The sequence below is a fragment of the Athene cunicularia genome, assembly GCF_003259725.1.
Source record: "Athene cunicularia isolate RWA chromosome 4 unlocalized genomic scaffold, athCun1 chr4_part2, whole genome shotgun sequence".
NCBI lineage: Eukaryota > Metazoa > Chordata > Aves > Strigiformes > Strigidae > Athene > Athene cunicularia.
The window spans coordinates 32586507-32599412 of record NW_020799099.1 but is presented as its reverse complement, the minus strand read 5'-3'; the positions used below and the strand labels follow the sequence as shown (position 1 = coordinate 32599412).

Below are 12906 nucleotides of genomic sequence, written 5' to 3'. Positions count from 1 at the left end.
TCATATGGTTCAAAAACAGAGATCTGAAGATTAAATTCTCCCTTTCCTCTGGGATATAAATCCATCTCTAATACCTGGAGATGGGGATTTTTCTATGAAGAAAATGACTTGACAATTGGCCTTTACCAACTTTTTCTAATTTTAATTGATGAACTTGATACCGTCTGACTTAGAGATCAAGTATTTACACTGGGTAAGCAACCTGGACAAACACATTTATGTTCATTGGCAAGAGACATTCTAACACTTTCATTTTACCTAAAAAGAAGCAAAGATCTCAGCAGTTTCAAGAGCTGCTATATAATGAGATCTCTTTGTTTAATGACTACTCAGAAATTGAAAAAGCTTCACTAACCTTCTACATTCATAGCTTCCCTCAGAAGCTGCAGCTTCTTCTGTCTCTCTCTTATCCTGTCAAAGGCACTTGATATTGCTGCAGAAGTTGACGTCTCGGGCACATGGCGTGTTTGGTCCAGCTTTTGTGGTCCAAAGACATCCAGTGCTATGCTCCCATCAGAATATCTTGCTTCCTTGTTTCTCATAGTAGTAGAAGTCCGTACTGAAAATGCTTCACACTTATGGTTGTGCCCATGACAGCCTCCAGCATGGTCCCTCTCAGCTGCCCTGTCAGTTGTGCAAAGCAAATCTGTGGAGGAAGCCCATACTTTCCGCTTGGGAGTAACATCCATATGAAGGTGACCTTTTTTCCCAAACTCACTGGTTTTACATCTATGAGGACAGAAAACATCTTCCTGTCCCAAGCTGTAATCTGCAGAAATGCCTTGGAAAAACTCCTCCTCGCCTTGTGTTCCTCTAATGGACAGAAATCCCATAGATTTGCTAAGTCCTTTGTTAAGCATGGTCTGCTGAGAGAAGTGAGCTTTGTGTCCATCAGGTGCATCGACCACCAATGTTTTTCCTGTAATAAGGAGACATTTCATGTATGTAATTTTGTACAATACACAAGAGTGCAACACAAGTTACTTACTGTTAACGTGTATACTGAACACACATTTTGGCCTTGATTTTGCCATGCAAAACATTGAGATGGTTGCTAAAGGGCTGCCTCAGTCACAAAGCCAGAACTCCAACTACTTCATAACTGACAGGCATTTTATTTCATTTATTTCTGAAGTGCTCACTAAGTAGTTATGGCCTACTATAATTCAGCATTACCAGTAAAAGAACCCCACTGAACATATTTTTCTTTCACATACGTGCTGAAAATCTTCTCATTAGTTTTATTTTTAAAATAGTCTGGACTACAGCCAAAAGTACTATTTAATGATCAGTCTGAAATCAGACATTCCTCTCAACCCTCACAACCAAGGACACCACCTACAGTTTTTTTTATGACAAGTCCAGGTTTGTTCTACAGATTTACAGATGCCCTGCAGTAATGTCAGTAGTAAGAGAAGAATGACTGTGTAGTTAGGAATTTTAAAACTCCCAGATCTTCCTTTAATGACTATTTTTGGTGATGACAGTCTCTCCAGATAAAGAATACTCTAAAACAAAAACAACAAGGCTTCTAAGATCAAAGTGATTCTATAAGCCTGTAGACTTCATGTTTTGTTAATAAATGGATTGTCTAATACTGATGAACACTCACTCTTCTCCCTCTCCCTTACTGTGAAATTACTTGTCAGACGTAGAATAATGTCAATGAAATATTCGCTCTCTGAAGAACATCATCTCATGGTCAGTGAGACATTCTGATATTGTCTCTAGCATAAAATTTTCTCAAAGTATTAGCCGGATTTTACAAAACTAATTACAAACAATCGGAAAGGACAATCAAATTTTTTAACATTAACAGATGACAAATTTGTCTTTCATGTTCTTAAGATCAAAGTATTATAACCATTATAAGAGTACCATCCCACAGAAAAACTAGTATCCAAGACTACCCAACTGCTACTTACTTCCTGTTAACAAACTAGAATTTTTAGTTCTTTTGAATTGTTAAAGTTGTGAAAATCTGAAGTCTATTGTAGATATCACACGGGCAGTAATCTACTCATAACTCCAACTGACCAAGTACACTGCAAAAATTGTTATGAAGTCAATCTTTCTAATCTGCAGCATACGCACTGTGTTAATATGACGATCTTGACCTCATCACGATCATGACACTGCTAACGAGAAAATCCAAGTAAACGTATTCCGTGCTGGGTTGCCTAAGCAACGCCTGCTCATGGAGGTGGAGTCAGTGTGGCATGTGATGCTTTTCTTAGAGCTGGCTCACTCTCCACTGTGATATTACCATGTACGTCTTTTAAGAAGCAGCAGCCTTGAAGACATCCTCACAAAAGTAAGCAGTCATGAGCTCAAACTGCACTGGATCTACTGCTCTCAAAGATGGCTCTGTAGTGCTGCCTGATGCTCTTCCAAAGAAGATTGAAACAACTGCCCCACTTGCACAATAGGCTCCTGCTGATCTTTATCTGGAATCTGTTACCCTGTCCAATTGAGTTTCACGGAATGCAGAAACTCTTTAAAAGCTTATGGCTTTACACCTTTCAAGTCTAATATTCTACTTGGAGAGGGACTGTTAGTTTTCAGTTTCTATTTCTACAATATTAAACTAACAACAGGTGTTTAAAAAAAACAGCAAGACTAAAGCCAAATGTGACCAAGATGCTCCTTGCTTCTTACCAACACACAAGTACGTGATGGTAAAATGTTAGGGTTCAGATTGTCTAAAAAGTGTCTTGTAAGAAATTACATGGTTCCCACATGTTCCAGCCAAGAGAATAAAGCAAAAACCTTTGCCAATGAGAATGAACTAATCTTCTGAAAGGATCTGATGCCTCACTTTGTATTTTACAAATATAGCGTTAACCCTAAACTCAAGTAAACATAATGTTTGTGGTCAGGTAAATCTTATGTTATTATCTTATTCTCAGACTATACATTCCTCATAAGGCTAGTGAATTACACATAATATTCACAAACACACACAAAAGCTTTTTAAAAATAGCCTTTCAGTGTGAAGTTCCCACTATCTAAAGCAGCAGGATGATATCCATTCTGCAAACACATACTTTCCATTCATGTACATTCACATAAAGGACAGAAATTACTAAACAGGATTTTAACTCAGTCATTTGTGAGAGAGATAAAAACCAAAATACTGCAGTATTTGAGATGGTCATCAAAAAAGCAAATTAAAAGAAGCTCTAAGAACCCTCCCCAATAATGATAGTTCCAAGATCATTTTAGGCAGAAAAACCAAACCAACCTCCTCTACACACTTTTTTCACGTATTTTTTTTTAAATGTAAAAATCCCCAAACCCACCTCTTCAACACTGAAAGGATTTACAAGCACAAGAACTTATGGAACAAAACAATGTCAAACAAAGCAGAAAAAAAGCCAAGAGAAACAGACAGCTGCAACTCCAATATACTATGGAGGCTGTAAATTCAAGATTACTTGGTACATCATCAGTCATGACTCAGAAGAACATTCCTGGTTCAAAAGATTATTTAGGCCTCTGCACATTGAAGTGTTATCTTATTTCAGGATCACATCCAGTGAAAAGAGCCACAATGCACTTTAAGTACCAGTGGGTGTCCCTGCCATAGCACACCCAGAGACATTATCTGTTCTATGCTGTTGAGAACTGTGGTGAAAGAGCCCATCTAGCAGAGAAAAAGAGAACTAGAGCAGAAGGAGAACTTCTCACCCAAGCTGTAGTTTCCATGGCTTTGTAGCATTCAGACTAGATGTAACAGATCCTGCTTCCAGTCTTCCAGCAGAGGCTCTAAAGACACAAGCTCCTTGCCTCGGCATGCAAGAGATGCTTTCTATTCCCCAAGTCATCCACCCACCTGGGGCTTCCTCATGAGGAAAAGTGATTGCCATGAATGCTATCTCATCAGCAGTGACTGGGAAAGCACTCATCGCTGCAGCTTTGCCACTCCTCCCACTAATTGTGTGATGAGACAGGAGATGAGCTGTCCCATCAGGAAGCAGTGCAGGAGACATTCCACTTCCACACTGCTCTTCCACTCTGCTTAGTGGAGGTGTCTACAAGTCCAACTCACATCCACGTTGACTTATGTAGCCAACATGAGTTTTCAACATAGTACAAAAAGGAATCTGAAGCTGGCCTTAGTATTGAGCTTTGAGACTGTAAATTTCTCTTTGACATCTTTCACCTTTCCTTTATTACTCTCCCCATTCCCAGTTCTGCTTTTCACCAGTCTTGGCACTTCTTCCCTTTTGCAAAACCCATCATTTCAACAAGCTGTCCCCAAACTGGCTCACAGTGTCGATATGAACTTTTTTAAGAATCAACCTCAGAGAAAGGTAAAGAAGAGACTAGGGGGTGTCACCAAAAAGTGGGATAAAGAACTTATCGACACCAATTTGATGTAGATAAGCAGACACTTCTTTATTATCGGCTGGGTGCCTGGGTGAGTTCTCTCACCAACAATGCACACCATACTCAAAAATCACACTGATTACATAGGGTACAATGATACATATTAATTAAGTGCTTATATAGAAATGTAATAATTCCCGGAAATCGTTTTCATATCCCCACCAACTTCTGATTTTGCGCATGAGCCAAAATTAGTCTGGGGCATAATGTGAGTCGGTGGTCGCGATCTCCCCCTGCCAGAATTGCCTTTTACCTAGTTTCACTGTTTCCTCGCAGAGAACTGCAAGTTGTTACAGTTCATTCTCCCCAGTTCTCATTAATTCTAAATTCTGACATCTTTATAGACATTCCTAACAATGTATTCTAGGTAACAAACTACTCTTTGTTTAGACATTTCTATAGTAACTTCAAAGAGAATCATCTTTAATCACATAACTAATTATCTAACCAGTACCTAGGTGTACCTAGTATGATTACTGACCAATTCTTCCACCCTGGTATGGAGCTGTACGGGGTTCATAGCAGCATTGGTTGCTAAGTAATGTGCAAATGCAAGATAAATGTAAACATTTGACTCTACTATTTCGATGGAAAGATTATGACTTCTTAAAACATTATTCTTGATTCACACATATATCTATTAAAAATAATCAATTTAAATCAACTCAATTTAATAATAAATCAATAAATCAGTAACAGGGACAAGGGGTGCACAGCCTGCTCAAGTTGGGCATCCTGAGAAGGCAAACCGAAACAAAGCAGCAAGCCAGAACTTTCAGATGCACACTGTATACCAGTGAAATGCTGGGGTTTCAACCCCAAGCCCCAAATTAAGGTTGACATAGGGGTGATTCCCACAGCCCTTCACAAAAGGGGGGTGAGTTTGCTTTCAGGCTTCCCTCCAGACAGAGCCATTGGGTAAATGAGGCCCAGGTGTCCTGCATTAAGTAAACAAAGGTCAGGTGTCCCACTGAGGGGTAAAAGCTGGGACCACTTGCTGGAAGGATGGAGTGTGTGTTTATGAGGTGGATGCACTGTGCAGAGTTCCCTGTTGGGGAAGGGCCTCCTGCCTCCCTGGGACTGGGTTCCAGTCAAGTCTGGCTCTTGTAAACGTGGGCTCTGTAGAGATTCAGTATGTGGCTTCCTTGGTCTTATGTATTTGGCTTGTTGACTCAGTTGTCTCCCATCCCTTCTATGAGAGACTGATGTCACCATTTTCCACCCATTGTCGGGGTCAGTGGGATTGATATCAATTATGCATAATCTGACTGACTTGTTTGTACCCCCAGTGCTCACCCGTGTACTGACCCTTTTGTATCAAATACAATTTGGTTATTGGTTCATCTTTATGCTGGATGTGTCCTTTATGCTAGGCCTGATAACTGGCAAAACAACCAGCCAGGAATGTGTGCTGCTCTCGGCACCAGATAGAGAGTCAACAATCAAGGACAAGATTTCTTAGCACAGAAGTAACTCAACTGCAGCTATGTGTGGAAAAAAAAGAAAAGGATTAGGCAGCAAGCAATCACTCTAGACCAATTCTTCTATTTTTAAAAATTTAAATGTCCTCATCCCCTTTAAGTACTGTTATAGACTTTATAAGTCACAAAATCAACTGTTAAGGTGTGGCCTATCCAAAGTATCTTGGTTCCACTAAAGACATTAAGTATCTGAGACTACACAGAGCTACTCCACACTTCAGTTACCCAAGAGTATAACAGCACAGAGAAGTGCTTCCCTACTTGTCAGTGATGGTGACAGGACAAGCCGTTAGCAACTAAGATACTACAGCATGTAACCTCAAAAGGTGTGCTTTCCCCTTCCGCAGTTACTGCTCTGCTGAACTAAACTCTTCTTCATGCTCATCTGAATAGTATCTGGGTTCTCGATTTCACGTATCGCCCTTGGGTATTTATCTTCTACTTGATGTTATATTAGTGCAATTATTTATAATTACTGTAAATAATTAAAATGCAATTATAGTAATTGCACGATTCCAAAGTATAATATATAGTGAGGGAATATATACAATAAAAATAGCAATTAATCACCAAGAGTTCACAACAAAATTCCCTTGTGGTGTTAAAACAAAAAATATAGTTTTCCACACACCTTCAACTGGCAGATGCTACATCTGCTAAATGACCATGGATCTGCTTCCTTCCCCCTTTGGTTTCTTCAGCTATGAATGCAACTACATCCTCTTTGACACCAGTGTCATTTACAAACCATGTCTTACTCACACTGCCATTAATCTTGTTGATTTTCCTCTGAGCAAGAGAGTTGTTATCAGGTCCTAACTAAATTCAGTCTGTCTGGAATTACTTGTGTACCAGCTTGATTATACAGGCGATTAATCAAATACTATGTAAGTGCAAATATGGTCAGTGCTATCACATACTGATAGTTTTTACTGAATAAACTCATCTCAAGATTCTTCAGTCTGATTGCCCCTTCTTTTATTTGCACAAAACAGAACACCTTTTCAGCTCTATTTTAGGACAGCTTATGGATATATACATACACACACATTGGGGGTTGGGGTGAGAGACAGAGGCTGCAGGGGACAGAGACTGCCTGCATGTGCATGAAAGAACACCATCACTGCCAGACTGGAAGGTCTGAAGGAAATTATTATAGAGGAGTTTAAAAAACATCTCCCACACCATCCTTGTGCAAAAACCAGAATGACAGAAAAATCCTTATCCCAAGACAATGCAGTTAGTTTCTCCAATATGAGTGGGTAGCTGGTTGGGGGAGTTGAGTTTGCAATCCCTTTGGGGCATGCTAAGAGCCAAACAGAAGACAACAGAGCCAGATGTGGCCTGTGGTTTTACTGCTAGGAATGGCACCCTCTTCCTTTCTTTTGCTTTTTTAAATTGTTGAGAAAATTCAAGCTTCAGACAGAAGCACTCCTAGAACAACGCATTCTTTCTGAAGGAAGAAATGAGCCGGACACAAGGACTGTTGGAAGCACTGTAAGTAATGGCCAAGTCATAAATCCTGTAGAACAATCTGCATTCTGCTTTGGACTGACACACTCCTCTGTCAAAAAAACAAATAGGTCCAGAAACCAGGCATCTTGTTCATAACAGTGGTAGTGAACCTTGCCAAGCAGCACTTCATAAATGCAGTATTTTACCTCTTCCCTTCCTCAGCACCTCTGCAGAAGGGGACTGCACCACTGCCCTTTCCCACTCAGGTCTATGGGCCAAGTTTTTTGGGGTACATTTCTCAACCAAGTAGGCAAAAGGGCCACCCAGTTATTCCCTGCCTGGATTTCTACGTATCCCTGGAGAAGTTCAGTGATACAGCTGTTTTTCTGCACAGACAGCATTTGACATGGTTTCCTTACTGATCTTTGTGTCCATTCTTGTTTTGTCTTCAGAGTTCTGAGTTTGTGCTCGGCACCCCTGCGACAGCACCTCCAATACTGCGAGGCTGCAAGCTCAGTAAAGCAGTAGCAACTATACTGAAATGTACTGCTATATGCAAATAGAAACACTTACTAGAAGTAAATAGGTATGGTTTCTGGAGTGTGAAAGAATATTTAAAAAAAAAGAAAAAAAAGAAATCTTCATCTGGCTTCCATTTGGTTTTGCTGAATTCTGGAAGTTATTCTCCACCTACTCAGTTCTTTTTTTCTAGTACTGAGGAGACAGGGGAAAGACAAAAAATTGTATTTCCAGATGAGAGATTTTAAGCTAGTGGAATTAAGTTTGTGCTGCATTTTTTGTTAAATTACATCTGTGTGCTTGGATTTAGCAAGAAAATGAGTAAGCTGTTTCACTTCACATGTGGAGGTCATCACTATAAACCATTTCTTTATAGACTAAAAGCTGCATTTTCATCCAGATCAAGAAGTAAAACAATCCACAATCTATTTCTCCCTGGATCAGAAGCAAAAGGGTACTTTTTCTTTTGTCTCAGAGTTTTTGCTGGGCAGCTACATTAGTAATTGATATTTGGGGAATGGTAACTAAAGATTAGAATTTCTTGTCAAAATAAAAAACAACTTCAATTAGCCTTAGAATCTTTTATTCTGTTTACAACACCTACCATTTCTGCTGCACCTGACAGAACTATAGTCTAATTAAAGAGGGATTTTATCAACATCCAAAATTTTGATCAGTATTTCCAAATATTTCCTGTTATGTACAATTAAGGTGAACCATAGTGATCTTTTAAATTAATTTCAAGCCTGTATTCATGTGGCATAAATTCTTCTGGCAGATGAAGGCTGGAATTTTGCAGGATACAACTGTAGTATTGTAACATACAAGGTTAACTCGTGACAGTCTACCACATAGCACAAGTTCAGTTAAAAATCAGAGACCCTCATGATAGGAAAGCAAAGTCAAGACACCTGTTAGCTAAATCTCTTTAAAAGGTGAAATATCTCTGCAAAGGTCTGTCTTTGGTGTTCACAGATCAACATAAGTTGGAACTTTGTAAATAAACCCACAAAGTGCAGGATTTCAATTACTAGAGGGCTGGGAAGTAGCTTGCCAGCCACTGACAAATTACGTAGATTTCAACTGGGCTTTAAACAGACTACACATCCTCCCGAAGAATGAGTGCCATAGTTTGTGGCGAAGAGTAACACGGTGATTTAATTATTGCTTTATGTTTGGAAGAGTTCGACAGTTACTTACTCTTTTGTCACATCAAAGGAATTTTATCAAGCAACTTCCACAAATAATTCTTGAAGTAAAGACTCTTAAGGTCTAAAGTGTTTTGAGTATGAAACTTAACACTCATTGGTTCAGATGACTCACACCAGATTTTACCACTTTCATTTCTGCTGGCTAAGTCAGTTCCTAAATACTATGTTCTGAGTACAACTTGACTGAAAACAAACATTCTGTAATATTAATTTAGAATAAGATACTTCTGCAGTCAACTGTGCCGCTTATTCACCAAGAGGGCCACAGACAGAGAGTAAAGTAATGAAAGTGACAAAAATTAAATTTAATTGGAGAGAATACTAACATGAAGCTATTTATTAATTTAATAATGATCTTCAAGACAAAGATGGAAAAGAAGAGCTGAAAATATCCAAAATACGGATAAATTAAATAGCAAAATATGCTATTTAAACATGTGAAGTCGAAAAAAATTTCAAACCATTTCTTCTAAGCCAACAGTAAAGCCCTGACAATTATAAATTTGGATGACCATGGTATGGAAAACTGATCTTAACATTAATGACTTCTGAAGACTTAAAGCAAAAATCTTAGTATTTTTGAAAGATTGTACATATATAAGGTATTAGTTGGCTGCTCTCCAACTAGGAGTACATCTCTCTTGCTGAACCATCTCTGTATTCATGAACTTAGCATGATTTATCAGCTATCTTAAGTTAGACACTCATAGTAACATTCTGAGTTCATAATAGATGCTTTAGCTCTATGCTGTTTTTTTCTCAATACGACAGCTACTCCTTCATTGAAAATTCTCTTTTAGGATTTACAAAATTTCTCAACAGAACTTCACCTCAGTGAATATCAGACAAGTCTTCTGTCCTCTCCAGGAAAGATGTCTGCTCACCGTATTTACCTCCTTAAATATGCTGGTAAAATGACTGGTAAATTAGACCTGTCCTTATGTGTGCCCTGTGCAGCTACCATCCCCTGATCTACAACTTCTATTTTTTCACCACTTAGATGGTGACTTTGAAACTGGCACTCAAGATAATGTAGGCAGTAAGTCTCATGAATAGTTATTTTACTGTGTTGAATGTCTTTTGTTTCTGTGTGTACCACATACTAACTGGGCCCAAAATGTCTTCTTAGAGGAAGCTAAACCCTAAACATTTACATAAAAGATGACTGACATAACTTCTAAATTATTACACAGTTTGTTCAGAATCATAATGCTGCCTGGTAGCTTCCTACCTTTCTAAGTGTTTGCCATTTTGTGGCTGGAGTAAGAGGCGTATTTCAATTACACGAAGTAGAAGAATAGTTCAGTGTCAACAGAAAAAAAAAAGGACTCTACACTTTTCTGAGTTGTTTTTTCGTTTCTTTTTACCATTACTATTTTTCTTAAACCTTCCTCTGGCCTTCTACTTGTGGCTCTTCAATCTATGAGATTATCATCAGTATAATTAGTACTACATTCCATAGCTCACTTTTCCAGAAATCTAAAAAGCCATGCCCCCAGGGCAGCTGATCTGTGTTCTTATCGACAGAATTTGCACAAGCAAACCAGCATACCATTATAGAAAAACAAGTAACTAAGCATTAGATTGCCCCGAATCAAATGTGAGATATCTCTCATTAATATCACATACCCATTTCACTGAGTCCTCACTAACTTTCACATACATAACTCAGTGGAACTGAAAACAGCTAGAGCTGGTTTGGTTATGCGGGGGTTTTTGTTTTGTGTTGGTTTGTAATTTACTGATACTCTATATTCCCTGAGGTCGCAGTGAAGTGGAGATCAAGGAATGTATCTAAGATCAAAATACAGAGTAGTAAGATGGTGCTATTAAGACATACAAGGAAATGGAACTGACAGCAAAAGTAGAACTGGGAAAGGTTTTGGGAGCAGCAGAAGTAGAACTGGGAAAGGTTTTGAGGAAGCTAAGAGGGCTGTAAACCCTCTAGGGAAAAGGAGAAAAAATAATGAGAGTTCCACAGGTAATGAATGCGATACAGAGAAACTGAAACAGGTTGAGTGGAAGCAGGAACACAGAATTGTTTAAGTTGGAAAAGACCTTTAAGATTGAGTCCAACCATTAACCTTAACACTGCCAAGCCCACCACTGAACCATGTCCCCAAGCACCACATCCACACGTGTTCTAAATACCCCCCCAGAGATGGTGACCCAACCACTTCCTTGGGCAGCCTGTTCCAATGCTTGACAAACCTTTTGGTTAAGGTATTTTTCCTAATATCTAATCTAAACCTCCTCTGGCGCAGCTTGAGGCCATTCCCTCTTGTCCCGTTGCTTGTTACTTGGGAGACCGATACCAACCTCTCTGCACCCTCCTTTCAGGTACTTCTAGAGTGTGATAAGGTTTCCCCTCTGTGTCCTTTTCCCCAGACTAAAACAACCCCAGTCCCCTCAGCTGCTACCCACAGGACTTGTTCTCTAGGCCCTTCACCAGCTTTGTTGCTCTTCTCTGGACACATTCCAGCACCTCTTGCTGTGAGGGGCCCAAAACTGAATCCAGCATTTGAGTTGCAGCTTCACTAGTGCTGAGTACAGGGGGACAACCCCTTCCCTAGTCCTGCTGGCCCCACTATTTTTGATATAAGAGACAAGAACAGGCAGAACATAAAAAAATAAAAGAATGATTGACTTCAATTTATGTTCTTTTCTGAAAATTAAGACTAAAATAACAGAAAACATGAAAAAGATTTACTTTAGGGATAGGAGGAAGAAAGAAGCATAACACCAAAATATTTTAAAACCCACACAGTAACTGAAATAATTTTTGCTGGTTGACAGTTAATCCTGACAAAAATCAAGGATTTAAGAGGATCTCACTAATAATTTGTACCTTCAAGACGAGACTTGGAGTGATGCAGACAAAAGAATGTTTGCACTGGAACAGTGATGCACAAACATTCATTCTCTGTGGTGCCATACATTGTCTGTAACACTCTACGCATGCATGCACTTTCAATCAACTTCAGAGAAATAAGGGCTAGAGGACGAGAACTATTCAGCCAACTTCATAGTCTGAGCATTATCAAGTTCGCTTACTTCCCAAATATTATTTAAGATGATGTTGAATTAGATGTCTTCAGACAACGTGATATTCCTTAAAAAGAGTAACCTCTCAAAACGTGATTTTTGACTGAGGTAATTTAAAACTCTCTGTTGAATTTACTGGTCAATAGTAGCTGAGAAAAGTGGACTCCTTAGTCTCGGAGGACCCTTAACTCTGGCTGTTCCTCCCTGACCCAGTGATTTCACAAGTCCACACACTGCAGCGAACCAGTTCTGCTTGGCACCCTGGAAATCCTAGGCAGAATCAGAAGGCAAGGGAGCACACAGCAGCAAGACAAACATTCAGCTCCACAGCCATTCAGAGATTCACACACTGCATCCTAACTGAACTTTCTGGTAATTGAAATAAAAAGCATCACTCTCAACCATCTAAGAAGCAGTCATACATACTAAGCAATTAAAAAAAAAGCAAGAATAAGCAGAATATTCTAGCCATGACATTTTTTTTTTTTCAAGTCAGAGGATACAGTAGAAACACAGCAATTAGATCATCTAAGTTAAAGACATAGTCCTCAGAGAGTTTCAGACACTACAGGGATGTTATTCAGCCTAGTATGGAGCCAGAAAGACACGGAGATACTGGCTGGAGCTATCACATCAGTTTCCAAAATTTAGCAGAACTGAAAACAAAAGCTTTTTTGTTAAGTTATGCTTAAGACTTTGAGGACAAACATTATTTCAGGGCAGGGGGGGAAGGAAATCTGCTAAAAAGCTTAAACAAAGTTGTGGGTAGGAAAATAAATTAACACACCCCCCCCCCCCCCCCC

The 12906-nt window shown here is 39.2% G+C and overlaps 1 protein-coding gene across 4 annotated transcripts in view; it reads right to left on the bottom strand.

The window, feature by feature from the left end:
- Positions 1-12906, bottom strand: part of PTPN13 (protein tyrosine phosphatase, non-receptor type 13) — a 111808-nt gene that overhangs the window by 61557 nt on the left and 37345 nt on the right. For 3 of the 4 annotated variants that reach the window (XM_026847680.1, XM_026847682.1, XM_026847681.1), the window contains exon 7: positions 356-919. The exons of the other annotated variant lie outside the window; for it this stretch is intronic. In XM_026847680.1, coding sequence (XP_026703481.1) covers positions 356-919 — 564 coding nt within the window. The remainder of the gene's footprint in view (positions 1-355; positions 920-12906) is intronic. 4 annotated transcript variants of the gene reach the window in all.